The 25615-nt window shown below is 56.9% G+C and overlaps 3 protein-coding genes across 3 annotated transcripts in view; all 3 read left to right on the top strand.

Annotated features, from left to right (window-relative positions):
* The window catches only part of LOC102438285, a gene marked incomplete at its 5' end in the record, with an annotated part of 17826 nt that extends 8921 nt beyond the window's left edge, over positions 1 to 8905 (top strand). The window contains 18 exons of the mRNA XM_023746775.1: positions 566 to 1083; positions 1662 to 1734; positions 2051 to 2144; positions 3684 to 3801; positions 3921 to 3984; positions 4148 to 4265; positions 4540 to 4642; positions 4820 to 4919; positions 5081 to 5269; positions 5370 to 5444; positions 5525 to 5583; positions 5749 to 5846; positions 5978 to 6117; positions 6348 to 6576; positions 6750 to 6839; positions 7509 to 7627; positions 7726 to 7868; positions 8083 to 8905. Coding sequence (XP_023602543.1) covers positions 566 to 1083; positions 1662 to 1734; positions 2051 to 2144; positions 3684 to 3801; positions 3921 to 3984; positions 4148 to 4265; positions 4540 to 4642; positions 4820 to 4919; positions 5081 to 5269; positions 5370 to 5444; positions 5525 to 5583; positions 5749 to 5846; positions 5978 to 6117; positions 6348 to 6576; positions 6750 to 6839; positions 7509 to 7627; positions 7726 to 7868; positions 8083 to 8248 — 2496 coding nt within the window. The remainder of the gene's footprint in view (positions 1 to 565; positions 1084 to 1661; positions 1735 to 2050; positions 2145 to 3683; positions 3802 to 3920; positions 3985 to 4147; positions 4266 to 4539; positions 4643 to 4819; positions 4920 to 5080; positions 5270 to 5369; positions 5445 to 5524; positions 5584 to 5748; positions 5847 to 5977; positions 6118 to 6347; positions 6577 to 6749; positions 6840 to 7508; positions 7628 to 7725; positions 7869 to 8082) is intronic.
* A 2722-nt stretch (positions 8906 to 11627) lies between these two features.
* On the top strand, positions 11628 to 18493 carry TUT1 (terminal uridylyl transferase 1, U6 snRNA-specific). Its single transcript, XM_023746776.1, has 8 exons — positions 11628 to 11785; positions 13286 to 13476; positions 14254 to 14262; positions 15151 to 15695; positions 16286 to 16395; positions 16532 to 16642; positions 16814 to 16906; positions 17302 to 18493. Exons 1-8 carry the CDS (start codon positions 11704 to 11706, stop codon positions 18447 to 18449), a joined length of 2289 nt encoding a protein of 762 aa, XP_023602544.1. The 5' UTR covers positions 11628 to 11703; the 3' UTR covers positions 18450 to 18493.
* Positions 18494 to 19856: 1363 nt separating this feature from the next.
* The window catches only part of EEF1G (eukaryotic translation elongation factor 1 gamma), a 9919-nt gene continuing 4160 nt past the window's right edge, over positions 19857 to 25615 (top strand). The window contains 8 exon segments of the mRNA XM_006109933.3: positions 19857 to 19948; positions 20989 to 21147; positions 22330 to 22393; positions 22544 to 22686; positions 23226 to 23369; positions 24922 to 25051; positions 25403 to 25580; positions 25582 to 25605. Of these exon segments, the coding sequence (XP_006109995.1) occupies positions 19937 to 19948; positions 20989 to 21147; positions 22330 to 22393; positions 22544 to 22686; positions 23226 to 23369; positions 24922 to 25051; positions 25403 to 25580; positions 25582 to 25605 (854 nt within the window). The 5' untranslated portion in view covers positions 19857 to 19936.

The following is a 25615-nucleotide window of genomic DNA, read 5'->3' on the forward strand; positions in this document are numbered from 1 at the left end:
TTCCAAGTTGGCGGAGTTGCTTGGGAGCCGGGGGCTTCGGGGCTGGCGCCCCGCCACGCCCTCCGCGAAACCCCCTCTCTGTCCCCGGCCTCCTCTCTTTGACGTCTGACCGCCGCGGATCCCGGACCCCACGGGCCCTGCCGCTCGGCTCCGCCCCGGGACTAGGGGCCGACCTCTTCCTCGACTCGGAGACATTCCCAATCGCGCATTCCCCTGGAGGGGGTGGCCAGCACCCCAGCACACACTGTACAGACCCGCTGGCCGAGCCGGGCCGCCCCAGCCTGGGCCCCGACTCCCGCTGCCTGCTGAGGGGCAATAAACCAAAAGCAAAGTCGCCTCCCAGTCCTTTTGTGGGGCTCGGTGGGGTGCCGCCGGGCCAGGAGGGGGTGGGGGTGCGGAGCCAGAGGAGCGCGGAGAGGGCGGTGAGCGAGCGCCACTCATGCAAACGACAGGGAAAGCCGCTCGCAAATAACCCCGCGCAGCCCCGGGCGGCGGGCGGAGCGGCGGGCGGAGCGGCGGGCGTGGCCAGGAGAGGGTTAAGCCCGCTCCTCGCCCGCCCCCGGAGGCGGGGCGGAGCCGCAACGGAAATACCCGAGCGCGGGCCGCGGCGGCCCGGAGGCAGCCGAGCGGCTTCCGGAAGTGGCCGAGCGCCGGGGTCTCGCTCTCCGACCCGAGCCGAGCGCCCGCCTTGTTCTCCCGTCTGCCGAAGGCGCTCGGGGAGGAGGCGAAGCCGAGGCCGCGGGCCCCACGTCTGCAGCGGCTCCGCGAGGGCAGGGGCCGAACCGGCTCCGAGCCGCCGCAGGCGGAGCTCGTTCCGGAGAAGCCGAGCGACGGCCCGGGCCCTCGGCGTCCGGGTGTTGAGCGGCGGTGGCGGCGGCGCGGCGCTGCGGGCGGAGATGATCTGCGACGGCTGAGGCGGCGGGGGTGCGGGTTGCCCGTGCCCGACCGAAACTTCCGCGCGCCCCGGCTCCGCGCTCGACTTCCGCTCGGGCCGAAGCATACCCCCCAGCCTCCCGGGGCCATTGTGCTGCTGAAGCCGTCGTCGGGAACGGCCATGCGGGCCCACATGTACCGGGGTGGGGGGTGAGTTCCGGGCAGGGGCTGCGGGGCCCCGGGCGGGAGAGGTGGGAACCGGGTCCCGAGAGGCTCGGCCCCGGCGGCGTGGTCCCGAGCGCGGACCGGAACCGGAACGGGGAGCGGGGTGCGGGGTCGGCCAGGCGGCCGGACCCGAGGCTCCCCGAGGCTGGGGCGGCAGCAGCCTGGCCGCGTCGGGGCCCCCCGTCGGGGAGCAGGCTCGGGAAAGGGGTCCCGCGGGAGCCGACCAGCCGGCAGGGGCGCGAGGGGCCGGGGCGATCGCTGTGCCACTTGGGGGCCCTGCGCTGGAGACGGGGGTGCAGCCCCTTCGCTGAGTTGGGACTCTAGGCCAGCCCCCTGCTTCTTGCTAACTTAGGGCTCACTTTCCAAAGACCGGGCTCTGGAGCTAGGTGGTCGGGGTGGGGGGCGCCCCTCATTTTCTCTTAGTCTCCCCACTTCCACTTTCCAGGGTCCTGTCTGCCAGGACCCTTACCTCCCGCTGCCCCCCTCCCCCCGCCTGTCTCTGCCCCCCCCTCCTCCTCTGATCTCCCCCGCTCACCCCCCCCCCCCCCCCCCCGGAATTTAAGCAATTTTTACGTCTATTTTGAGAACTCCTCCAGCAATCCCTACCTGGGGAGACGGATTGAGGAGCTCAACAAGGTGAGTGGAGCGGTGCCCCCTCCCCCCTCCCCCCGGAGGTCTCTGCCCGCGGAGGTCGCTAACTTAGCGGCCCGGGCCCCAGGACCCATTCATATGCATTCATTCATTCGTGCGTCAGGAAGGGCTGTTGAGCTCCGTGGGAAAAGTACTTGACTCTCTCCCGGGGGCGGAGGAAAGGGGCTGGGAAGTCTGTCCTTAGACGTGCGCCCTTATTTATAATGTCTGGGGTTTGGTGCATCCCTGAGAAACGGACTGTTGTTAGTCGGTGCCTTTCCGCTTTTCACCGACCGGCTCCCGCCGCCCTTCCCCCCCTTAGACTGCAAATGGGAACGTGGAGGCCAAGGTGGTGTGCCTCTTCCGGCGGAGGGACATCTCCAGCAGCCTCAACAGCCTGGCGGACAGCAATGCCAGTGAGTGTCTCCCCGCCCCCCCCCCCTCCGCCCCCCGCCCCCCACGGTCTGAGGCCTGGGCATGTCCTCGCAGGTGCCTCCCCTGGTAGCATGCCCAAGGCAGGGTGTGAGTTTGGGGGTGGGAAGGGCCCGGTCTGTGGAGGGAGGCCTGTCTTTACACGTTGGGGTTGGAAGCCGGGTAGGGAGAGCCAGACCGTGGCCCGTGTGGGAGTGTGTGTGTGAATGGAGCGTGTTAGAGGGACGGTCTGTGTACTTACTAATCTGTTGTTTTGAGATGGTCGGATGTCCATGGGGGGGTGAGGAGGAGCTCTGGAGGGGCAGGACTCTTCGGGGCATTTGGCTCTGTTGGGACAATGGCTGGTGACCAAGGTCAAGGTGAAGACGAGGAGATGGTGCTTAGAAGCCTGCGTGGTCAGGGAGCAGGCTGCTTCTGTGATCAGGAGGTGGCGAGATACACTGAAGGGACAGGCTAGGAAGCAAAGGGAGTTTTCCTGCACTTTTTCCTCTTTCTCGTCTCCTGTTTTCCCCTTCACTCCATTTTACACCTTTTCCTTTTCCTCTGTATTCCTTCTCTTTATGCTCTCGTCTTCTTTCAAAAAAAAATTCTCTCTCAATTTTCTTTATTTTTTTTTTTCTTTCCTGCTTTGGCTTTCTTTCCCCTACTTGTTCCTCCTTCCCAAATTATTTTCCTTATTTCAGGCTGGTTTGGGCACGAAGGGGTTACAGAGGAGCTGGGCCTAACAAGGTCTCTGGCCTTCTGGGGTTTCCAGCTCCATCTGGCAGGGGCTGACCTTGGCCTTGTCCAATCAGAAGGGGTGTGGGGGGGTGTGGTCCCCTTTCCCTTAGCACAGGGTTTCCGGAGCTCACAGGCGAGGGGTGGAGCCTGTTGCACCCCCCACCTTCTCCCTGTGGTTGGGAACAATGCACCACTGCATCTGGGCCTGTGGCTCTTCTGCCCCCTCCCACTCTGGTTGGCACCCAGCCCGGTTAACCCTTTCCACCAAGGGTTCAGGGCAAGTTGCAGCTCCTTGGGGAGGAAGGTGTTGGCACTGGGTTGAGATACTGCCCTTGAAAGCCCCACAAACTAACTTAGCCAAGTAGAAAGAGAGGGGTGGTTAGAATTGCGGGTGATGTCTCAGAGTAGAGTCTCCTGAAATCCGAAAAGAGGAAGTGTGAGACGTAGCTTTTTCATCTACTCAGTTTCTGGCCCTCAGGCTGGGGTAGCAAGGAGGAGACCAGGTGATATTCTGGCCGGCCTGGCCTGCCTGGTGGGGCCGATTCGGGCTTTCTGGTCGGTGTCTGAGCGCGGCACCTGGGTGGGATGTGTTTCTGTGGCATGGTTTGTCCTCAGCAGCTCTTTCCCAAGAGCATTAGCGATGGAGAGGTCGGGGAGAGCTGGTCTGGGGGGTGTGAGGAAGGCAGAAGCCTGGGGGGTGTGAGAAAACCCCTCGAGATGCATTGGTTTCCCTGGGCGAGGCTGTTCACGTGGCTGCTTGCTGGATTAGTTCTGACTTGGTTTCTTCCTCCTTCATCTCCCAGGGGAGTTTGAAGAGGAGTCAAAGCAGCCAGGGGTGTCGGAGCAGCAGCGACATCAACTGAAGCACCGGGAACTTTTTCTTTCTCGGCAGTTTGAGTCCTTGCCAGCCACCCACATCCGGTAAGGACGGTCAGGCCGCTGGCCAGCACTCTCTTCTTTGGGAGACGGAGAGGGGGGTGGTGTGCGGGACGCTTTGGGGTGAGGTGCTCACCCAGCCTCTTCTGACCTCTCTCCTGTAGTGGAAAATGCAGCGTGACCCTCTTGAACGAGACAGATATCTTGAGCCAGTATCTGGAAAAGGAGGTGAGCAAGAGGTGTTGGGAGAAGGGGGGGTATTTCCCCAGAGGCAAGAGGAAAGGGGACTGTGAGCGGCGCAGGCTGCCAGGCTGCGTGTTTCGGGGACTCTGCGGACATTGGCCCTGCCCTGAGGACTGCTGCCCTGCTCACCTCCCCCCCTCCCCCCCAGGACTGCTTCTTCTACTCCCTGGTGTTTGACCCCGTGCAGAAGACGCTGCTCGCCGACCAGGGGGAGATCCGAGTTGGTTGCAAATTCCAAGCTGAGATCCCAGATCGCCTGGCCGAGGGTAAGCAGCAGGCAGACTGTGGCTGCTGGCTTAGCTGATGTCAGAGTCTGAGTCGTGAGCCTTGCGCTTGTGCAGGGCCGCTCTGCACGCTCGGTGCTGTCACCCCGACAGAACGTAGCCTCCGCAGCTGGAAGGGACAGTGGGCTCAGTGGGAAGATAAGTGAGCGTCCAGGCGCCTGATGGAACCCATAGCACCTTAGCCTTCATCTCCTGCAGGGATTCTGTCCGCCGCCTCCCTTCTCTCTCCCTGATGATGCCGTTGCCCTTTCCTCAGGGGAGTCTGATAACCGGAACCAGCAGAAGATGGAGATGAAGGTCTGGGACCCAGACAACCCTCTCACAGACCGGCAGATCGACCAGTTTCTCGTGGTGGCCCGGTGAGGGGTGGGTGGATGGGGAAGAAGGAGGGGGGAGGTGTGGACGTAGTTCTGCGCCCCCTTCTTGGGGTGGGCATTCTCGCTTTGGCCCGGCTGTGGTCCTTTTTTCTCCTCTGGCTCAGTTCCCCAGCCCGCTTGCGCTTTCTTTCCCTCCTGACGCCTCGGTTTCCCTCGCAGAGCGGTGGGGACCTTCGCCAGAGCCCTAGATTGCAGCAGCTCCATCCGGCAGCCAAGCCTACACATGAGTGCAGCCGCTGCCTCTCGAGATATCACCCTGGTGAGCAGGCGCTGGTGGGTGGCGGGGCAGGCTGGGCTTTGTGGACTGCAGAGCCTGGGACGGGAGAGGGGCGGCTCTGAGTGAATGGGAGTGTTTAAAGGGCAGCAGGAGAGCATGCTGAGGGTCTCGGGTCATCAACGTTGTTTCTGACCTGCCCATAGTTCCATGCAATGGACACACTGCAGAGGAACGGCTATGACCTGGCCAAGGCCATGTCGACGCTGGTGCCCCAGGGGGGCCCAGTGCTGTGCCGGGATGAGATGGAGGAATGGTCCGCCTCCGAGGCCATGCTGTTTGAGGAGGCCCTGGAGAAGTACGGGAAGGATTTCAATGATATTCGCCAGGACTTTGTAAGTGGGTGGGGCTCAGGGAGGCGGAAGAGACGGCCGGTGAGGGACCAGGACCTGGGACCAGCTGCGAGCTCACCCTTGTTCCCTCTGCCCTCCTTAGCTGCCTTGGAAGTCACTGGCCAGCATAGTCCAGTTTTATTACATGTGGAAAACCACAGACCGCTACATCCAGCAGGTACGGCCAGGGCCAGGGGGCTGGGCCAGAGGCCTCCTGCTGAGATGCGCTCTGACCCTTCTTTGTCCTTCTTCCTGCAGAAGAGATTGAAAGCAGCGGAAGCAGACAGCAAACTGAAACAGGTCTACATCCCCACCTAGTGAGTGATGGCAGGGGCCCGCGGCTTCCTCTCCTTCCCCTAAGCTGTGCTGTTCTCAGCGATTAGGGCTGGGCAGGAGGCAGGGCACATTATTATAGAGACAAGGTGGAAACGGATTGTTTTCCTTGAATTCTTTTCTTTTCTCCCCACTCCTGCCCCTATTAGCACCAAACCAAATCCTAACCAGATCATCTCTGTGGGCTCAAAACCTGGCATGAACGGGGCAGGATTCCAGAAGGGCCTGACTTGCGAGAGCTGCCACAGTGAGTGCCAGGGAGGGCCAGGGATGTGGGGGGTGGGGAGAGGTCTGCTCTGACCCAAGAACCTGAGGGGCTCAAGTGGCACCCCCCCCACCTTCCCCCCGCCGACCTCCCCCTCCTCTCCGCTCTTTCAGCCACACAGTCTGCTCAGTGGTACGCCTGGGGCCCACCCAACATGCAGTGCCGCCTCTGTGCTTCCTGCTGGATCTACTGGAAGAAGTACGGGGGACTGAAGACGCCGACCCAGCTTGAGGGGGCTGCTCGGGGCACAACAGTAAGGACATGGGGGGCAGGAAGGGGAGAACAGTAGCATATTGGTGTGAACTTAGGTGAAGGCCAGAACACCCAGCTCCATATATGGGGATGGCTTGGTGTGTTGGGGAAGGAGGGTCAAGGTCAGGACGGTGGTAGAGATCAGTCAGGATTAAATAGCTCTCTTCGGAGAATGGCAGAAAGGGAGCCTCAGATCCATCTGTGTTTTCCTTTTTTCCTATGTCCTTCCAGGAGCCACACTCGAGGGGTCATTTGTCCAGACCTGAAGCCCAAAGTCTCTCCCCCTATACGACCAGCGCCAACCGGGCCAAGCTGCTGGCTAAGAACAGGCAAACATTCCTGCTCCAGACCACGAAGCTGACCCGTCTTGCCAGACGCATGTGCAGGGACCTGTTACAGCCGAGGAGGGCTGCTCGGCGGCCCTATGCCCCCATCAATGCCAATGCCATCAAGGCAGAGTGTAAGCAGGAATGCTGAGCTGGTGGCGGTTGGGGTTGCCTGGCCAGAGGCCAGTGTGTCTCTGGGTGTTCAGTGACAGTGGGGATAGTAGGCACAGGGGTTTGTGAAGATGTAGACATGGCTCCTGCCCCAGAAGAGGCCTGAATAGATAAGCCCCTTCACCTTTTTCTCCAGGCTCCATCCGACTCCCTAAGGCCGCCAAGACTCCATTGAAGATTCACCCTCTGGTGCGGCTGCCCCTAGCAACTATCGTCAAAGATCTGGGTATGTGATGGGGAACCAGACTGGGTGCAGGGTGGTACAGGGTGGGGAACCAGTTAGGCTGGTGTTAGGCTCTCAGTCCTTTTACTGTCGAAACCTCCTCTCCCCTTGCTTTTTTCTTTCCCATTCAGGCCTTAGAGATTTAGTCTTAACAAACTGTACTCTTGTAGGTTAATAATATTTTCTCATGAGCTATCCAATATGACCATACTGATTTGACAAGATCATACTCCTGTGTGACTTTTGAAATACTGGTTAAGTTTTTGGAGAGTCAAAAACTATATGGGTGCCCTAGCCGGTGGATTGAAGGGTCCCGGGTTCAATTTCCATCAGGGGCACATGCCTAGGTTGCGGGCTCGAACCCCAGTGGGGAGCGTGCAGGAGGCAGCCAATCAATAAGTCTCTCTCATTGAAGTTTCTATCTCTTTCTCCCTCTCCCTTCCTCTCTGAAATCAATAAAAATATATTTTAAGGAAAAGCTACCTGGGGATTTTTTTTACTGTGTGGAGGGTCAGTGCCCCTAACCCCACATTGTTTAAGGGTCAACTGTACTGGTAATTGCTGGTCAGACCCCTCCCCCATCACTACTCTTAGGGATGCCCAGGGAAACTGCATAGAGAAAAGAAAGTGTGAATGTTATTTGTGTGTTTTTTTTTGTTTTTTACCTTGAAGTGGCCCAGGCACCTCTTAAACCAAAAACACCTCGGGGTACCAAGACACCCATCAACAGAAACCAGCTGACCCAGAGCCGGGGCCTGGGGGGCATCATGGTGAAACGGGCCTATGAGGCTGTGAGTGACAGGCTGGCGAGGGCCACGCCGAGGGGGCGGGCTTTGGTTTATGACGGGGCTGAGAGAGAGGCCTCACTGTGCTGCCCACCCTTTTCCAGATGGCAGGGGTTCCCTTCTCTGCCAACGGCAGGCCCCTGGCTTCAGGGATTCGCTCAAGCTCCCAGCCAGCAGCCAAGCGTCAGAAACTAAACCCAGCGGACGCCCCCAATCCTGTGGTGTTTGTGGCCACAAAAGATACCAGGTAGGGAGCCCACCATGGGAGGGGGCTGAGATGTTGGCAACCCAGGTTGGTGGCATGGGAAATAGGAGTGTCTGAGCATGGGAAATAGGAGTGTCTGAGTGGGTGCAGGCTCGGGGTGCCGGGCAGGAATGGCTGGAGGAATTGCCGTGTGGAGTGTGGGGTGGCAGCGCGGGGGTCATAGGCTTCTGGATTCCCCTCTCCTCTTCCTGGCCAGGGCCCTTCGGAAAGCTCTGACTCACCTGGAGATGCGGCGGGCTGCCCGCAGGCCCAACTTGCCCCTGAAGGTGAAGCCACCGCTGATGGCAGTGAGGCCCCCCGTCTCTCTGCCTGCACCCTCACATCCTGCCAGCACCAATGAGCCCATTGTCCTGGAGGACTGAACTTCTGGGGAAGGGCGGGGGGCTGGAAGCTGGAGGGTGGGTGCCCAGTTCACCCAAGTTCCCTTTTCTTGAGTGTCATAGGGAGGGAGGGAGGGAGGGAAGGAGGGAGCAAGTGTGTGTCCTTGGAGGGGTGGGCGCCCTCTGGTGTTCCCACTGCAAGGCTTGTCTCCTTCCCTTGCTCCTCGGTGCCTGGCGGTGAAGGCGGTGCCTGGCGGTGAAGGCGGACCGCAGGAATTGGCCCACGGTGGGAACCTGGCCTCTTTCGGGGGATAGGACCCACAGCTGTCTTGGACAGTTTTAGGGGGAGGGTTTTTTAATTTTTTAAAAATTTTGCCTCCCTTTGTGAAAGGGGACAGGGGAGGGGAAGAGTAAACAGACACCTGGTTGGGGGAGGGGGCGTGCACTGCCATGTCTATTCTTTTTTTTCTTTTTCCTAATTGGGGGTTTCTCTTCCTGTCCGGTGTCCGGACTTTGCTAAACAGTTTGAGGCCCCTAAGCTGGCATCAAACCCAGCCCATGCTCACTCTTTCCTCCCCTCCCCTGGTCCCCTCCGCCTTTTGTACGCCAATTCTCAGAAATAAAGATCTTTTGTCCATTTTTTAAATGTCGATTCTGTAATTGGTTCTTACAGTAACAAATAAAAAGCTGTTTTCTTCAGCTCCTCCTGGCTCAGCTGTTCTCTGCCATGAGTGTGTGTGTGTGGGGGTGTCTTCAGTTGGAAAATAAAGGACGAGAAAGTACAGATGGAGCTTGCCCTGCGAGCAGCTCTGTGAGGTGCAGCCGGGGCAGGCGGCCCTCCTGTGGGGCCCAAACTGCTCCCCAGTTCCCTGTGGTGACCCAGGTTTATTCAAAGCAGTTGGGATGAGCTGGTTCTCTGGATGGGATTCCTCCACAGGACGGGTATGTGTGTGCGAAGATGCTTCTTTATTTCCTAATTCTTTTTTTTTTTTTTTTTTTTTTTTTTTTTAAATATATTTTATTGATTCTTTACAGAGAGGAAGGGAGAAGGATAGAGTTAGAAACATCAATGAGAGAGAAACATGGATTAGCTGCTTCCTGCACACCCCCCACTGGGGATGTGCCCACAACCAAGGTACATGCCCTTGACCGGAATCGAACCTGGGACCTTTCAGTCCGCAGGCCGACGCTCTATCCACTGAGCCAAACCGGTTAGGGCATATTTCCTAATTCTTAACTCTCCTTTTCCTTATGGAATTCTGGGAGTTGTTAGAGGTCAGAGCGAGACAAGTAGCCAACTCGGGGGCGGTACTGCAAGATCTTAAAGCCTCGCTCCGGTCTATTTGCATAGAGCTGCTTCCTGGGTCCCCAGGCGGCCTCAGCAGCTGCCTTCATGTCAGGGCCCACTCTAGTGCTCCTGCCCTTTAGGGTTGAGAGGCCGAGGTCGCTAGGCCCCAGTAGACAAAGCGCCTGTCAATTGATGGGTGGTGCCAATCTCCAGACTCGGCTGTGAGGTGACCCTGGGGCCAGGCCTCTCCAGCTAGGTAGCTCTGTGCTCTGGGCAGCCTTCAGATTGATCTGTCCTCATGCAAACGAGGCCTCCAAGTCCTTTCAGTGGGAACGGTCCAAAGGCGCTGTCATTGGTGAGGAGCTCCTTTCCAAGGGCTGGTTCAGGTGGCAGGACCGTGTAGTTCTGTGCAGGCTTCTGCCCGAAGTGCAGGTCGTGGGAGAGGCTCCTGCAAGGCTGTTTTTTTTTTTTTTTACTTTTTAAAAAATATATTTTTATTGATTTCAGAGAGGAAGGGAGAGAGAGATAGAAACATCAATGATGAGAGAGAATCATTGATTGGCTGCCTCCCTGCACGCACCCCACTGGGAACAGAACCCACAACCCTGGCATGTGCCCTTGACCAGAATCGAACCTGGGACCCTTCAGTCTGCAGGCCGACGCTCTATCCACTGAGCCAGACGGGCTGGTGGGGCCCAGTGGTTGAGCATCAGCCTATGAACCAGTAGGTCCCGGTTGGATTCCCAGTCAAGGCACATATCCGGGTTGCGGGTTCCATCCCCAGTGTGGAGTGTACAGGAGGCAGTTGATAAATGATTCTCATTGATGTTTCTATCTCTCCCTCTCTGAAATAAAAAAAGAAAAGAAATATAAAATTTGAGCCCTAGATGGTTTGGCTCAGTGGATAGAGCATCAGCCTGTGCACTGAAGGGTCCCAGGTTAAAAAAAATAAAATTTGAGTTCAGCCCTGACCCATGTGCTCAGTGGTTAGAGCATTGGGGTCATGGGTTTGACTCCCGGTCAAGGGCACGTGGGGAAGGCAGATGTCTCCCTCCCTCCCTCCCTTCCACTCTCGGAAAGCAATGGAAAAAATAACCTCAGGTGAGGAAAAACAAATTTGAATCCAGTTAGCCACCAGGAGCCCTTAGTAGGTGTCTTCTTTCTCATGGTCTCCGCACCTTAGGGGAGAGATCGGACGTCTATCCTCTGCTCCTTGCACACTTCCTTTAGAGATGGGCACAGCCTCAGCAGTTGTCACTTGCTCAAGGTTGCAGACCTTGAGGCTCTTTCCACAGGCCACAGCTACGAGCTGACAACCACAGCAAGGCCGGCTTCGCCCATCGACAGTGCCCTAGCTCCTGCTCCCTGGGCCTGGGGCCTCCCCAGCTCCCTCCCGCTCCTGTCCTGAGCTTCCACTTGTAGGTCAGGATGCACTGACCACTCACTAGACTAGTGGGGGGGGGGGGGGAAGCGGCGCCTCCCCGTCCTATGCCTTTTACTCAGCTGCCACCAGAGGAGGTTCGGTCCATGCCTTGAGGTGGCTGTGGCTCGGGCCCCACCTGCGTGCAGCCCACCTTGCTCATCCATCTGGCTGTGGCCCCTCGGAGTCCGGAAGGTGACGGGGCGGGCAGAGCTCCCCAACCAGGGCTGGGAAGCGGGCGCAGAACACCGTTTTGGGGGCGGAACGAGGGCAGAGAGAGAAACAACAGTCCTGAGGTTGGGAGTCCAGGGACAGCGGTCGGCTTCGTGGAGCTGCTCACCCTCCGCGTTTGTTCTCCAGGGAAACCCAGGGCGGAGGATACAGCCGCGCGGGTCTCTATTGCCCTTCGCAGCAGAGCACAGCCTGCCCACCGCCCCCAGCTGGGAAACGGCGGCTGTCACCCGCGCCCGCCTTTGTGTCTGTCGTTATGAATATTCACGATTCTTTGGACCAATCAGCACCGGAACAGCTCAGAGCACACCAATCGGCTTACGGCATGCAGATAAGGATCGTGGAAGGGGCGGCTTTTCCAAAGCCTTAAGACCCGCGGGAAACGGAACCCTGAGTCGAAGGGACCTGGTTTCCGGAGGAGTGCGCCTACACGGTTTGCCGCCTTACGTCACTTCCGATTGGGCTGGCGGAAGTTGCTTTCCAGCGCATTGCGATTTGGAAGCGCGAGCTCCGCTGGTGGCGGAAGTGGTTGCAGTCGGTCGGTACCGGGTAGTCGCGATGGCGGCGGTGGGTTCGGATGTCGAGTCGCTGCCGCGTGGGGCTTTCCGCTGCCGCCTCTGCCACGTCACCACAGCCAACCGTAAGCGGTGGCTAGTGAGGAGGGGTGGTTGTGGGCTCTCGTCTTTGGGTCCTGGCGAAAGTTAGGGTAACAGGTCATCGTTCTTGCCAAGGGTCGATAGGTAGAGTCGCCCACCTCCGTCTTCCCTCCGTCCGGCCCAAGGACTTAGAGTGGGGGAAGCCCCACCACCTTACAGCCTCCTTCCCGCCATCCGAAACCTCCCATTGTACCCACTCTTTGACCGCCACTTGTTGAACACCCGCTGTGCCCCTGGGGTTCCCGCTGGGCTCTGCGGGGGTAGGGGTCGGGGGGAGGGAATGCGGGAGCACGCCACCTAGAGGTGGAGACCATTCCGTGCTCTGCAGCTGTGTGGGGAGCGGTGGGGCCAGGGAAGCCCTGCAGAGGCAAGGAAGGGTGAGTAGCATGGCCGGCAGGTGGGATTCTAAAAGTTGGCAAGGTCCTTGTATGACAGCACAGGGCGCTCCATGAAACCTCGGGTTTGACCTTCGAAGTCAGAATCATGATATTCCCTAACAGGGCCTCCCAGTCTTTTTTTCTTTCTTTGTGAATGGCACCGCTGCTCCGTCCCACTAGGGCCAGCCGGAAACCCAGTCTTCCCTGGCCCCATCCGTACATTGATGACATCGAGCAGCTGACTCAAAATGTAATAAACATAACGGCAGCTAAACTTTTCCTTCGTGCGCCGCGTGCCAGACTCTGCCAAGTGCCATGTGAACAGTTCCTGTCGGTTATGTGCTGTTGTTACCTCGGTTTTATATCTGAGGAAGTTGATGCACAAGAGAGTTAGTTGCCCAAGATCTCGGCTTGATTGAGCTGGGATTTGAACTTGGACAGTGTGGCTTCCTATCTTGCATTTGTAATCTTTATGCCATACTCAGAGATGACCCATGGGATATAGTCTAGGGCAGTGGTTCTCAAACTTCCTAATGCCGTGACCCTTTAATACAGTTCCTCATGTTGTGGTGACCCCCGACCATAAAATTATTTTCATTGCTACTTCATAACTGAATTTTGCTACTGTTATGAATCGTAATGTAAATATCTGATATGCTATATGTGTTTTCCGATGGTCGCGACCCACAGGTTGAGAACCGCTGGTCTAGGGTCTTGATATATTTCGTTCTTCTATGTATTATTTGCACAAGTCAGTTGTGTTTTTTTTCTTACAATTTGCAGGTGTTGCTCTTCCTAGCACTTACAGATGGTTTAAGACAGCGGTCGCCAACCTTTCGGACCTCACCGACCACCAGTGGTCCGTGGACCACTGGTTGGCGACCGCTGGTTTAAGAAATACTTGTAGTGTAGTCAGTTCTGGGAACCACTTGAAATGCACTATATGTAAAGATGGACAAAAGAGGAAGGCAGAGGAAGCCAGGAGTTTGGTTATTCAAAGTTCACACTTCCTATGGCTTGGAAAGGGTCAGTAGGATTTAGGTAGGCGGAGAACAGGCACACTGAGGAGCGAATTTGGAAGTTTTTGTTTCATGTTTGTCTTTGCAGGACCCAGCCTGGATGCCCACCTGGGAGGCCGGAAGCACCGGCATCTGGTAGAACTACGAGCTGCCCGAAAGGCTCAGGGGCTTCGAAGTGTGTTTGTCAGTGGCTTCCCCCGGGATGTGGATTCTACTCAGCTCTCTGAGTACTTCCAGGCATTTGGACCTGTGGCCAGTGTCGTCATGGATAAGGACAAGGTAGAATGAATGTGTCTGAGGGTAAATGAGGAGTCAGGTGTTCCACGTACCAAAAGAGATGAGAGGAACCAGGCGTCCGTTTTGGCCAGTTCCTAATGCAGCTTGTCCGTGGACTAGTTCAGCTTTGTGAATACCACCCAACTTGAACTTTCTCAGTTCACCGGAGTTAGTCACTGGGGTACTTGTTGGTTGTTTACTTATTCAGCCAATCTTTTATTTGCCAATTACTATTAACTGCTAACTTTGTACTAGGCACTGCTTAGAGCTGAATTAAAAAAAAATGGTTCATTTTGACACATGTCCCCAGTTTCCCCCACCCCCTTGCCCAATGAATATCATTGAACTCAACCACACGATAGCAACATGACTATCGTATTGCTGTTATGCTTAGATGGTAAGTTAGAGGTAGGGCTTATGTTTTTATCTAGCATAGTGTTCATTGCGTGGATTCTTCATCTATGTTAAAAGACTCTAATTACAGCAGGAAGGTGAGGGGGTGGGTCCAATATAACCAGTGAAGTCACGTCATTGGGAAGAGTGGGGCAATGGGATAGGTAAAGTGAGACTTTCAGAGGCCGACGGGTGAGAGTAACGTGTGGGGTCCAAGTGAAGGAGAGACTTGCTGGTCCAAATGTTTCCCGTTGCTCCAGAAACAGCAAGCAGATATTCCCAGTTCACAGGGTGCTCCCCATTTAACCTTCCGTGCCCACTCTCAGACCATGCGTTTGGGTTCTTGGTTGCGGACCCGTCATCTCTGTCCCTGTTGTGATTTTCCAGGGAGTGTTCGCCAGCAAGTTCTGAGGAACTCAACAGTTCCTCATCTGTTAAGTGGGGATCATAGGACCTGCCTGAAAGAGTTATTGTAATTTGAGAAATGTGAATGTGGATGTGGATTGATATGCACATGAACTGACATGAGATAGATAGCATTTGTAACGGAAAAAGCCCAGATTTCAAAATGGCATGTATATCTTATTTTGGGGGGAAAAATATATATATATATAATAGGACATATAATAAGGTCATTTTGGGGTTATGTTTTTTGCTTCTCTGTATTTTTTACCATCTGAGGTACAGATTCTGCTTTTGGAATAGGAAAGGGTTATTACATTTTTTAGAGTTTTACGTTCACGGCAAAATTAAGCAGAACGTATAAAGTTCCCATCTACTTCCAGCCCCTCAAAAAGGGCTAATTTTAAAAGAAAATTTCCTTTATCATGGTCTCTACACACATACACACAGACACTGTATTTTCTGAATCATTTGAGAGCAGGTTGCACACCACGCCTTCACCCCTTCCTGTTCCAGTGTGCACCACCTCAGAACCGAGGGGCTCTAGCGTGTGCAGAACACAGTGCCGTTAGGGCGTTGAGGGAATGTTACACTGAACAAGTGTAAAGCTCGGCAAGACTTTAATGGGCAGTACATACTCCCGTCTGGTCAGCCACCCTCACCATGGACGGTTGCGTTGTCGCTTTAGTCTTCTTTCCCCTGGAACAGTTTCTCTGCCTTTTGGGCCTTTTTTGACAATGACATTTCTGTAGGCTAGAGACCATTGTTTTATGTCATTGAAAGGTTATTTTTAATGAAAAGAAAAGTATTGTGAAGATTAAATGAGTTATAGGTATAAAGTCCTTGGAATAGGGCCTGGCACATATAAGCAGTAAGTCATAGTATGTTTTGGGGACGGAATGTTCCTTGGTGAGGGGACAGCAGGAGAGGAATTCACTCAGCTCATTCCATCCACAGCCGGTCCCTAAGGCTCCGGAGTCTCCGTCCTTGGACTCGGCCCTCGCATCCCCGCTGGATCCTCAAGCCCTGGCCTGCACCCCAGCCTCCCCTTCAGACTCGCAGCCCCCAGCTTCTCCCCAAGACTCGGAAGCCCTGGACTTTGAAATCCCTTCCTCCTCCGTGGCACCCCAGACTCCGGACTCGGCTTTGGCCTCCGAGACCCTGGCCTCTCCCCAGTCCCTGCCTCCGGCCTCACCGCTGCAGGAGGACCGGGGAGAGGGGGAGCTGGGGAAGGCTCTGGAGCTGGCAGAGGCCCCGAAGGGGGAGAAGACCGAGCAGGGAGCCACGCTGGAGCTGGTGGGGTCCATCCTTCGGGGCTGTGTTCCTGGAGTGTACCGAGTCCAAACCGTGCCCTCTGCCCGGCGCCCCGTGGTCAAGTTCTGCCATCGGCCTTCAGGTCTCCACGGGGACGTCTCCCTCAGTAACCGGTACCTGTTTCGGGGGTGACTGGGGAAGGCCAGCGGAGCATCCGGGGCGGCTGAGGAGGGAGCCTGGTGTGGGGCGCTCCTGCACCTGCTGAGCCTCGGGGTTGTCCTGTTGGGTCCCGTCCTTCCTGCCACGCACCTCCTGTGGCTGCCATTCCCATGTTCATGAAGTGGGGTTTGGGAATGCTAGTTTGAAGGGATTTAGAAAGTTTCATGGTTGAATCGATTTGGGAAATGCTAAGTTAAACGCACATAGGTTTCTCCCTTCCCTCCCTTTCCCCACTTCCTCTTTCTCTCTTCCTCCTTCCCTTTTCTTCCTTTCCTCCCTCCCTCCTGTCTTCGTTTCTCTGCACATGAAGGCTCTGAGCAGCCTTACGGTGATCTGCTCCGCGGATGTCCGACACGGGCACATAGGACGGGTAGCATGCGGCCTGCTCTGCAAGCCTCTCAGAAGGCCAGTGTGTCAGCAGACACTGTGGGAACCCTCTCCTGGCCTATTCCTGGCTCCCCTTACCACGTCTGGAATGAGATCTGGGGGAGATGCCTTCAGAGGGTTCCTGCGCCCTAACATCCTCGTCTCCTCGTTGTCCCAGGCTGGCCCTGCATAACTCCCGCTTCCTGAGTCTCTGCTCCGAGCTGGATGAGCGGGTGCGGCCCCTGGTGTACACCCTCCGCTGCTGGGCTCAGGGTCGAGGGCTGACAGGTGAGAGTTGGACGGCCCTGGGGCTGAGTTGGTGTTGGGGCAAAGGAGGGAGGCAGTTACAGAAACCAGGGTTGAGAAAACCCGCCTGGGAGGGCGCCGGAAGCACCTCTAATCTCATGAATCATCATTTCCCCAGGGAGTGGCCCCCTTCTCAATAACTACGCCCTGACCTTGCTCGTGATCTATTTCCTTCAGACCAGGGACCCTCCTGTGTTGCCCACTGTGTCCCAGCTCACCCAGAAAGCAGGTACGCAGCCCGGCCTCCAGCCTCTCTCGTTAGCATTATCTCACCTGCTCTTTATCTCACGTAGACACACTGAGCTCCTCGGGGACTGAGAGCTCTGTTATCACCCCTCTCTCCACCCCACCCCCCCATCTTCCAGCTTCCAGGCTGACCCCCCCTTTTCTCCTCTCCCAGGTGAGGGTGAGCAGGTGGCGGTGGACGGTTGGGACTGTAGTTTCCCCAGAGATGCCTCGAGACTGGAGCCCAGCGCCAATAAGGAGCCCCTGAGTGAGTGTGGGGACCAGTAAGAGATGTTAATGGCAGCAGTAGGTAGCATCCACCCCCAGTTCCTGGGGCCGCATGGCCCTCACAACGGCCTTGGGTCAGCTAGTGTTACTGCCGCTCACAGCTGAAGAAGCTGGGTCCTGGAGTAATGGGGGCTGCCTGGGGCTGCACTGTTGCCAGGGGAAGGAGCAGCATCTGGGGAGGGGAGGACGCTGCTAGGGGCACAGCGCGCGAGCTTTGGCCTCTTGCTTGCAGGGCTCAGAGAGGCCTGGCTGCTGGCACTGGTGAGCTCCTTGAAGGGAAAAAGCAAGTCCTGCTAAGTGAATGGCTCTGGTTCAGGGCCTGTCTCGGTTCTGGCCTCTGAGTAACCCCCTTCCCTGGTCTTCCTCCTCCTCCAGGTTCCCTGCTGGCCCAGTTCTTCTCCTGTGTGTCTTGCTGGGATCTTCGTGGCTCACTGCTGTCCCTTCGGGAGGGTCAGGCACTGCCTGTGGCGGGGGGCCTGCCCTCCCACCTCTGGGAAGGCCTGCGTCTCGGCCCCATGAATCTCCAGGACCCCTTTGACCTGAGTCACAATGTGGCAGCCAACGTAACCAGCAGGGTAGCCGGGCGGCTACAGAACTGCTGCCGAGCGGCGGCCAGTTACTGCCGAAGCCTCCAGTACCAGCACCGTTCTTCCCGGGGTCGGGACTGGGGGCTGCTCCCCCTTCTGCAGCCCAGCTCCCCTAGCGCCCTGCTGTCTGCAACCCCCATCCCCTTCCCTCCTGCTCCCTTCACCCAGCTCACTGCTGCCCTGGCCCAGGTGTTAAGGGACGCATTGGGGTGCCAGCTGGAACAGGGAACCAAGAGACTGCGGCCAGAGGGAGGTGGAACGGGGGATTCTCCCCGGGAAGGGTCACGCAAGAGACTGAAACTAGACAGACAGAAAAACAGCTCCGAGGACGGGGAGCAGGAGCAGCAGGGGTGTGCAGGGGACCCGAGCGAAGAAGGGTTGGAAGAAATGGTTATAGAGGTTGGAGAAGCAGCGCAGGACTGGGCCCTGCAGAGCCCTGGGCAGCCAGGGGCGCCTCCCCTGCCGACTGCAAAGCTTCTGGCCCCTGGAGAAGAGGAGCCAGGCCATGCAGTGCTGGCAGAGCAGGGCCACGCAGGACCTCAGGCGGCCCAAGAAGGGGCCCAGGTTGAGACAAGGAAGGGGGCGTCGCTCTCTCCAGTGAGCTGGCGCTGTGCCTTGTGGCACCGAGTGTGGCAGGGGCGGCGGCGCGCCCGGAGATGCCTGCAGCAGCAGACCAAGGCAGGCGCCACAGGCGGGGCGGGCACGGGGGTGGAGTGGCTGGCGACGGAGGCTCGCGTGACCCAGGAGCTGAGAGCACTGGGCAGTGCCGAACAGAGGCCGGAGGCTGAGCCGCTCCTGACCTTTGTGGTGTCTGCCTCCCAGGCTGACCAGGCGCTCACTGTGACCCCACTCCAGGATTCCCAAGGCCTGTTCCCTGATCTCCATCATTTCTTACAGGTTTTCCTCCCTCAAGCCTTTCGCAATCTCCTTAAGTGAAGCCTGGCACCCGAAAGGGCAATAAAGCTGCTGGTTTAATACACGCTAGTTTCTCTAATTCCCACCTGGTAACGGGCCTCCTTCTATGCCCCAGCCTTATCACAGCCTTCTGAGGCCTGGCCGCCCTTCCAGCCTTTCTCACACTTGGACGGAGTGGCTGGGACCCTTTGGTTCCTGCAGCCCCCTCAGCAGAGCTCTGGGTGCTGGGGTGCGGGTACTGCTCAGCGCCTGTGAGAACACCCCACTGCCTGCACTTGCACCTGCAGACCTTCAGACCTGGACATGGGTAAAGGGCAGCCCATCAGTTTGTCTTAAACTGTCCACTCCTCGGTGACAGGAGGTGGGCGGGAAAGGGCTGCTCTCCCTTGGCCCCTCCCCTGCTCAGGCCCTAGTTTCTGCAGGAACAGCATCCCGGAGCTGCAAGGCTGTCGAATGGGAGAAAACCAATTTAACAAGTTTCAGACGTTTATCCTCTAGACAGCGGTTCTCAACCTGTGGGGGTCGAACGACCCTTTCACAGGGGTCGCCTAAGACCATCGGAAAACATGTATAATTACATATTGTTTTTGTGATTAATCACTATGCTTTAATTATGTTCAATTTGTAATAATGAAAATACATCCTGCATATCAGATATTTACATTACGATTCATAACAGTAGCAAAATTACAGTGATGAAGTAGCAACGAAAATAATTTTATGGTTGGGGGTCACCACAACATGAGGAACTGTATTAAAGGGTCGCGGCATGAGGAAGGTTGAGAACCACTGCTCTAGTCAAGCAACAAGCCCCGCCCCCGCCAGGTGTGGCTGGTGGGTGAGCATCCTCTGCCGCAGGAGGAGGTCGCAGTGGATCCGTCGGGGCACATGCCGGGTTGCGGGCTGGATCTTCAGGGGGGAGCGAGCAGCAGGCAGCCGATGGATGGTTCGCTCTCAGCAATGGTGTTTCCCTCTCTCCCTCTCCCTTCCTCTCTGAAATGGAAATATATTTTAAAACAACACAGCAGAGCGGTTATAGGAATCTGGCCCATGGCCACTTGCAGGCGGAGTTTCCGCTCCTGTCACAACACGTTGGGGGCTTGGCAGAGCCTCCCATCAGGTCACTCTCACCCCGCGGCGGAGGGGCGCCCGCGGGACCCGCCCGGCACCCGGGGCGGGGAGCTGTGCCACGCAGCCGCCGCCGGCTGGTGCTCAGTTCCCTCCGCGCCTTCTCCCTCCACGTCGGGACTCCCATTGGCCAGGCCTGAGGGGCGGGACCGTCAAGCAACTCACTGCGCAGGCGCGAGCTCCTCCGCGCAGGCCCGCAGGCCCCACCCCTTTTTCCAATTTCGCGGCCGCGGTAGACACAACTGTCGTGCGTGTGCCTTCTATGCCGTCCTCGCTTTCCGGCCGCTGTTTCCCCGCGGCTCTCCGCTCCCCCCGCCCCCCCCGACGGCTTACTTTGCGGCAGCACTGAGAGCCCCACCCCCTTTCTCTGCGGAATCACCATGGCGGCCGGGGTAAGTTTGCCGGCTCTGGCCGTCCGGGTCACCCTATCCGGCGCCATCCTCTGCCCGGTTGCGACCCGCTGGCGTCAGAGGAGTTCTGGAGCCGAGCGGGGGGCGGATCCGGGGCCCAGAGGCCGTGCTGTTGGGGAGCAGGGCCTCCAGGCCCCGGGCAGAAACTGATGCTGAGGCTGTGGGAGGCCGAGGAGTTGGAATGGCCTGGGTTCGAGGCGAAAGGAGATGCCGGGTCCTGGCCGCCTGGGGCCGGAGAAAGGGGCTCAGGTTCATTGCCTCCTTGAGGCGTGGGATCCGGGCAGGTGGACGGAACTTTTGCGACCGTTTGGGGCGATAGCAGGGACAGGGACAGGAGGGTCTTTGTGGGCATGTACTTGGCCACGGTCAGGGCTCGCCCATCAGGGAGGTTCGGGAGCGGAGAGACTCCGACGTGGGTCCGATCAGCCGGACCTCGCCGGCCAGGTTACTGGACGGAGAGGGGCCACACCAGGCAACTCATGCGGGACAGCAGCTGAGCGACGGCCCGCGGGTCGCATGCGCGCCGGGGGAAGGGAGGCTCCTTACAGGGAGGCCGGGTTGATCGGGGTAGAGAAGACCCACTCGGGATCCGCGTGGCGGCTCGGGTGGGACTCGGTCGGGGCGTGTGCCCTCGGCAGGGGCGATGCTTTTGAAGTGAGCGGCCCCGCAGTCGCGCCGGCCGGCCTGGTAGCATCAATGAATGAAACGGGCCCTGCGGGGCGGGCGGTGTGGGTTCGTCCGCAGGCGGAGGCCGCGGCAGCCTCAAGCTGTGGGTTCCGTGCTTCTACGGGTGTCCTCAGGGAAGGTCAGCGCTGTCAGCTGCTTTATTTAGCCGTCGGTGTGTCTGTCCTCTGCTCTGATTACACAAGGCCCCGAGCTGCAGAACTCGGGTTACCCGCCGAGGGAAAGCGGGAGTGAGTGGGGCAGACGGCGACGATTCGGGGGAGTCGTCCGGGGAGGTGACGGGTAGGATCGGGACCCCTGTCCTCGCGCTGACGCCCGGTCCCCTCTTTCTTGCACAGACCCTGTACACGTACCCCGAAAACTGGAGGGCCTTCAAGGCCCTCATCGCCGCGCAGTACAGCGGGGCTCAGGTCCGCGTACTCTCCGCACCGCCCCACTTCCACTTCGGCCAGACCAACCGCACCCCCGAATTTCTCCGCAAGTTCCCGGCAGGCAAGGTGAGCAGGGACGTGGGAAAGGGTCTTTGGTCCTGAGAACCCAAATGGCTGTAAGATTCTATTACTTTGAAGGTAGCCTCCATCTTTAAAGAGATTTCAGACCCACCCACCCCCTGTATTTCAGTGATTTTTTAGAAACTTTTATTTTGAGCTCCGCTGGTGTGGCTCAGCGGTTGAGTGCGGACCTGTGAACCAGGAGGTCACAGATTCCCAGTCGGAGCCCATGCCCAAGTTGTGGGCTCGATCCCCTGTAGTGGGTGTGCAGTGATTCTCTCACCCATGTTTCTCCCTCTCTCCCTCTCTGAAATCAATGAAAAATATATTTTTAAAAAGTTCTTCTATTCTGGGATAATTTCAGATTCCTGTGTAGTTAAAAGTAATAGTTAATTGTAAGTGGAAGTTTAAAAGATGATTAAATAATGAAGAGCTATTCAGTGACATTTAATAGTTTGCAGGCTTACTTTGGAAGAGAGAATGACTTTTGACTGTTTTCAGTGCAAACTCAAGTATCTCCTGTGAGCAGGATTCTTCCCCCCGGGGCTGAGGAGCCAGGGGCCGTGTGCAGTGTGGGGAGCACCTGATGCTCTCACTGTTACAGACAGAGATGTAAGAGGTGGCTTCTTACCTTTTGCTCATCTGATTGAGGGATTTTATCCAAGTAGCTGATAATATCTAAGTATTTTGGGTTTCTTTTGTGAGTTCAGACTGTAAGGGATACCAAGTTATTCAAATACTTTGGGTTCTTGAGTTTTAGATAATATCAGGAGTTTGGTTAGCAGGGGTTGTCAGCCTTATATAAACACGTTCATCCAGAACAGTTTAGTTCCTGGGATTGGCTAGTAAGAAATGACTGTTTCACTTACCATTTTTTTTCCTTAATCCTCATCTGAAGATATTTTTTCCATTGATTTCCAGAGAGAGTGGAAGTGAGGGAGGAAGGGGAGAGAGAGAGAGAGAGAGAGAGAGAGAGAGAGAGAGAGAGAGAATCAGTGTGAGCAACGCACATGGATTGGTTGCTTCTCATACACGCCCCCACCAGGGCTGGGGGTCCTGCATCTGAGGTACGAGAGGTTTGTACCCTTGACTGGGAATTGAACCTGAGACCCTTCGTTCGGAGGGCCGGAGCTCTAACCACTGAGCACCCGGCCAGTGTTTCACTTATCTTTTAACTGCTGTCTGCAGGTTCCAGCATTTGAAGGTGATGATGGATTCTGTGTGTTCGAGAGCAATGCCATTGCCTACTACGGTAACTTGCAGTTGGATGGTGGATGGGAGGGTCTGGAGTGAGGGGTGTAGGAGAGGGTGCGGGTGAGCTGGAGTGGAGGAGAGGACTGGTCGGGCACTGGCCTGGTGTTGGCGGACCCCAGGGTTCTGACTTTGTGTCCCGCCTCTGCAGTGAGCAATGAGGACCTGCGGGGAAGTAGTCCAGAAGCAGCAGCCCAGGTGGTGCAGTGGGTGAGCTTTGCTGATAGCGACATAGTGCCCCCGGCCAGTACGTGGGTGTTCCCCACCTTGGGCATCATGCACTACAACAAGCAGGTAAGTCCTGGAACTTGGAAGAAGCCAAAGGCGGGATGGATTCAGCTCCAGGGGGTCAGGCAGTGAGAAATAAAGTGGGTTGAGAAAAGGGGGGGAATGCTGAGAGTGTAACCAGGCCCTGATCTTCGGGCTGTGAGTTCGGAGCCCTGGGCTGTTGGTGGGTGGTGTCTGAGTTCTTTGTCAGACCCGTGGAGGTGGTCAGAGAACGGGTTTCTTCTGTAGGAAGGTTAAACCCAATGACGGGAGTGGTTAGACCAGATGACCTCTAAGGTTCCTTCTAACGTGCAAAGACGTGACACAGCTGTGATCAGGACAGTGGGAAACGAAGCCGAAAGGAAAGGAAAGGAAAGGGGGGAAGGACATGAGCCAGCCTGCGCCGGGAACAAATGTAACATTGTGCTTCGCATGTGACATGTTTGGGCTGATCCTAGACGCTGACCCAGTGAGAGGGTGGGATGAGTCAGTGAAACGGCCGTCTTAGTTCAGTTATTGGGGGAGGGATTGATAGTCACTGATAAGTTTACTCACTGGGTCCACAGGCCACAGAGACTGCAAAGGAGGACGTGAGGCGGATTCTGGGGCTGCTGGATGCTCACTTGAAGACGCGGACCTTTCTGGTGGGCGAGCGTGTGACACTGGCTGACATCACAGTTGTCTGCACCCTGTTGTGGCTCTATAAGCAGGTCGGTGTGTAACGCATCAGCTCGGCAGAGGGTGGGTGGGGTTAGAACCAAGTGACAAGTCTCCGGGCCGCTCTATCGTGATGGGAGGACTTGGGTGTGAGGGACTCAGGGAGCCGCGGGAGTCTAGGTGGGTGCCGGCTGCCTGCCTTCCGGGAAGCACAGTGGTCCGTTGCCCTTAGCGTCTGTGTGGCGGCTGAGACGGTTCTTGTGAAGCCAGTTGTGCTTCGGGGTGAAGGCAGGTGGGGGTGGCAGGCTCGGCATGGAGATCTGGAAGAGGAGCTGGGTTCAGTGCTGGCCGCATTCTGACTAGTAGGTAGAGGGTGGGGGTGTGGGCACCCTTTGGTCCTTTTTCTTCCTCTGTGAACATAAACCCAGGGACTAATCCCACAGTTGAGGTTATTGGGGCAAAGATGACAAGTTGCTGGTCCTGAACAGCAGCTCTCGGACTGATGCGGGTCCGCAGTAGTAATGTGATGAGAGCAAGGGAAAAGCACCTACTTCGCGCCAGATTCCATGCCAAGGCCTTACAGCAGCGGTTCTCAACCTGTGGGTCGCGACCCCTTTGGGGGTCAAACGACCCTTTCACAGGGGTCGCCTAAGACCATCGGAAAACACATATATAATTACATATTGTTTTTGTGATGAATCACTATGCTTTAATTATGTTCAATTTGTAACAATGAAATTGGGGGTCACCACAACATGAGGAACTGTATTAAAGGGTCGCGGCATGAGGAAGGTTGAGAACCACTGGCTTACAGGGATCGGCTTAGTGTGGCCCATTGTGGGGGTCACGGTGGAGTAGAATCTGAACCCAAGTTCTGTAGAACCAGCACGACAGCTGACGCTGCCCCTGTCTCCACCACTGATCCTGGCAAACTAAAAAGAATGGCACATGAGCCGGCCAGTGTGGCTCAGTGGCTGAGCATTGCCCTGTGCACCAGGACGTCACTGTTCGATTCCCGGTCAGGGCACATGCCCGGGTTGTGGGCTGGATCCCCAGTAGGGGGTGTGCAGGAGGCAGCCGATTGATGATTCTCATCATTGATGTTTCTCTCCCTCTCCCTTTCTCTCTGAAATACAAAAAAAACAAACATTTTTTTTTAAAAAAAAATGGTTAATGAGTTCTTCATGAAGCTGTTTAATTAAAAGGTCTGTCCATTATTCTGAAATAAACTTTTTGCTGTTGCATATTTTCTATTTATTTATTTGACAAAATGAGTAATGGATAGCCCTCTGTTGATCCCAACCTTTAAAAAAATTCTGTCAACACGTGAAATTTAAAAGATTGGAGACGAGGTGTGAAATGGCTTGGCCAAAGGAGTAAGGCACCACACGAATGCTGTTCCTGCTAAATATGACTGGACCACCTTAAAGAGATGAGGAAGGTGGGTGGGGGGTCGCCCTCCAGGGTAAGCGGGTGTCTAGGCAGCCGCTGTTGGGGTTGAGAGGACGGAGGAGCTTGGGTGTTGGAAGAAGCAAGTGTCGGTCTCTGGCTGGAACCTTCTGGATGGTCCCCCCGCTGACTGTTCCCACCTTCCCATCCTGGCAGGTCCTGGAGCCGTCTTTCCGCCAGGCCTTCCCCAACACCAACCGCTGGTTCCTCACCTGCATTAACCAGCCCCAGTTCCGCGCTGTCCTGGGGGAGGTGAAGCTCTGTGAGAAGATGGCCCAGTTTGATGGTGAGTCTGAGGAGGTGGGGGCTGGTTTGCTCAGTCTCAGCCCCTGGGCTTCCTGTCCAGCCTGTGGGTGACGTGGCCCCCGAGTGTAGGGCATCACATGTGTAGCTAATGTTTTGTGAATCTTGTCTTCTCCCCGCACTCACTGGTCTGTGTTGACATCGCTGCACGTGCACTTGTCACTGAGGGCCCTGCGCAGGGACATGGCGCCCGGTGGCCCTGTGGCTGAGCCTGGCTCCAGCGCTGCCCCACCCCGCCCCACCCTGCCGTTTTCCTCCACTGCCCGCTTGCTGCCTGCTTGGGGGGGCAGCGGAAAGAGGCCGAGTATTGACTTTTCTCCTTCCTCTGCGCCAGCTAAGAAGTTTGCAGAGAGCCAGCCGAAAAAGGACACCCCTCGGAAGGAGAAGGGACCGCGGGAGGAGAAGCCGAAGCCCCAGGCCGAGCGGAAGGAGGAGAAGAAGGCCGCTGCGCCCGCTCCCGAGGAGGAGATGGACGAGTGTGAGCAGGCGCTGGCGGCGGAGCCCAAGCCAAGGACCCCTTGCTCACCTGCCCAAAAGGTGAGGATAC

The sequence above is a fragment of the Myotis lucifugus genome, unplaced genomic scaffold, assembly GCF_000147115.1.
Source record: "Myotis lucifugus unplaced genomic scaffold, Myoluc2.0 scaffold_731, whole genome shotgun sequence".
Classification (NCBI taxonomy): Eukaryota; Metazoa; Chordata; class Mammalia; order Chiroptera; family Vespertilionidae; genus Myotis; species Myotis lucifugus.

Coding starts and splice junctions, on each gene's coding strand:
- TUT1 (XM_023746776.1), top strand. CDS start 11,704: ATGGCGGCGGTGGGTTCGGATGTCGAGTCGCTGCCGCGTGGGGCTTTC. Junction 15,696..16,285: donor GACGTCTCCCTCAGTAACCG/GTACCTGTTTCG, acceptor TCGTTGTCCCAG/GCTGGCCCTGCATAACTCCC. Junction 16,643..16,813: donor CCAGCTCACCCAGAAAGCAG/GTACGCAGCCCG, acceptor CTCCTCTCCCAG/GTGAGGGTGAGCAGGTGGCG.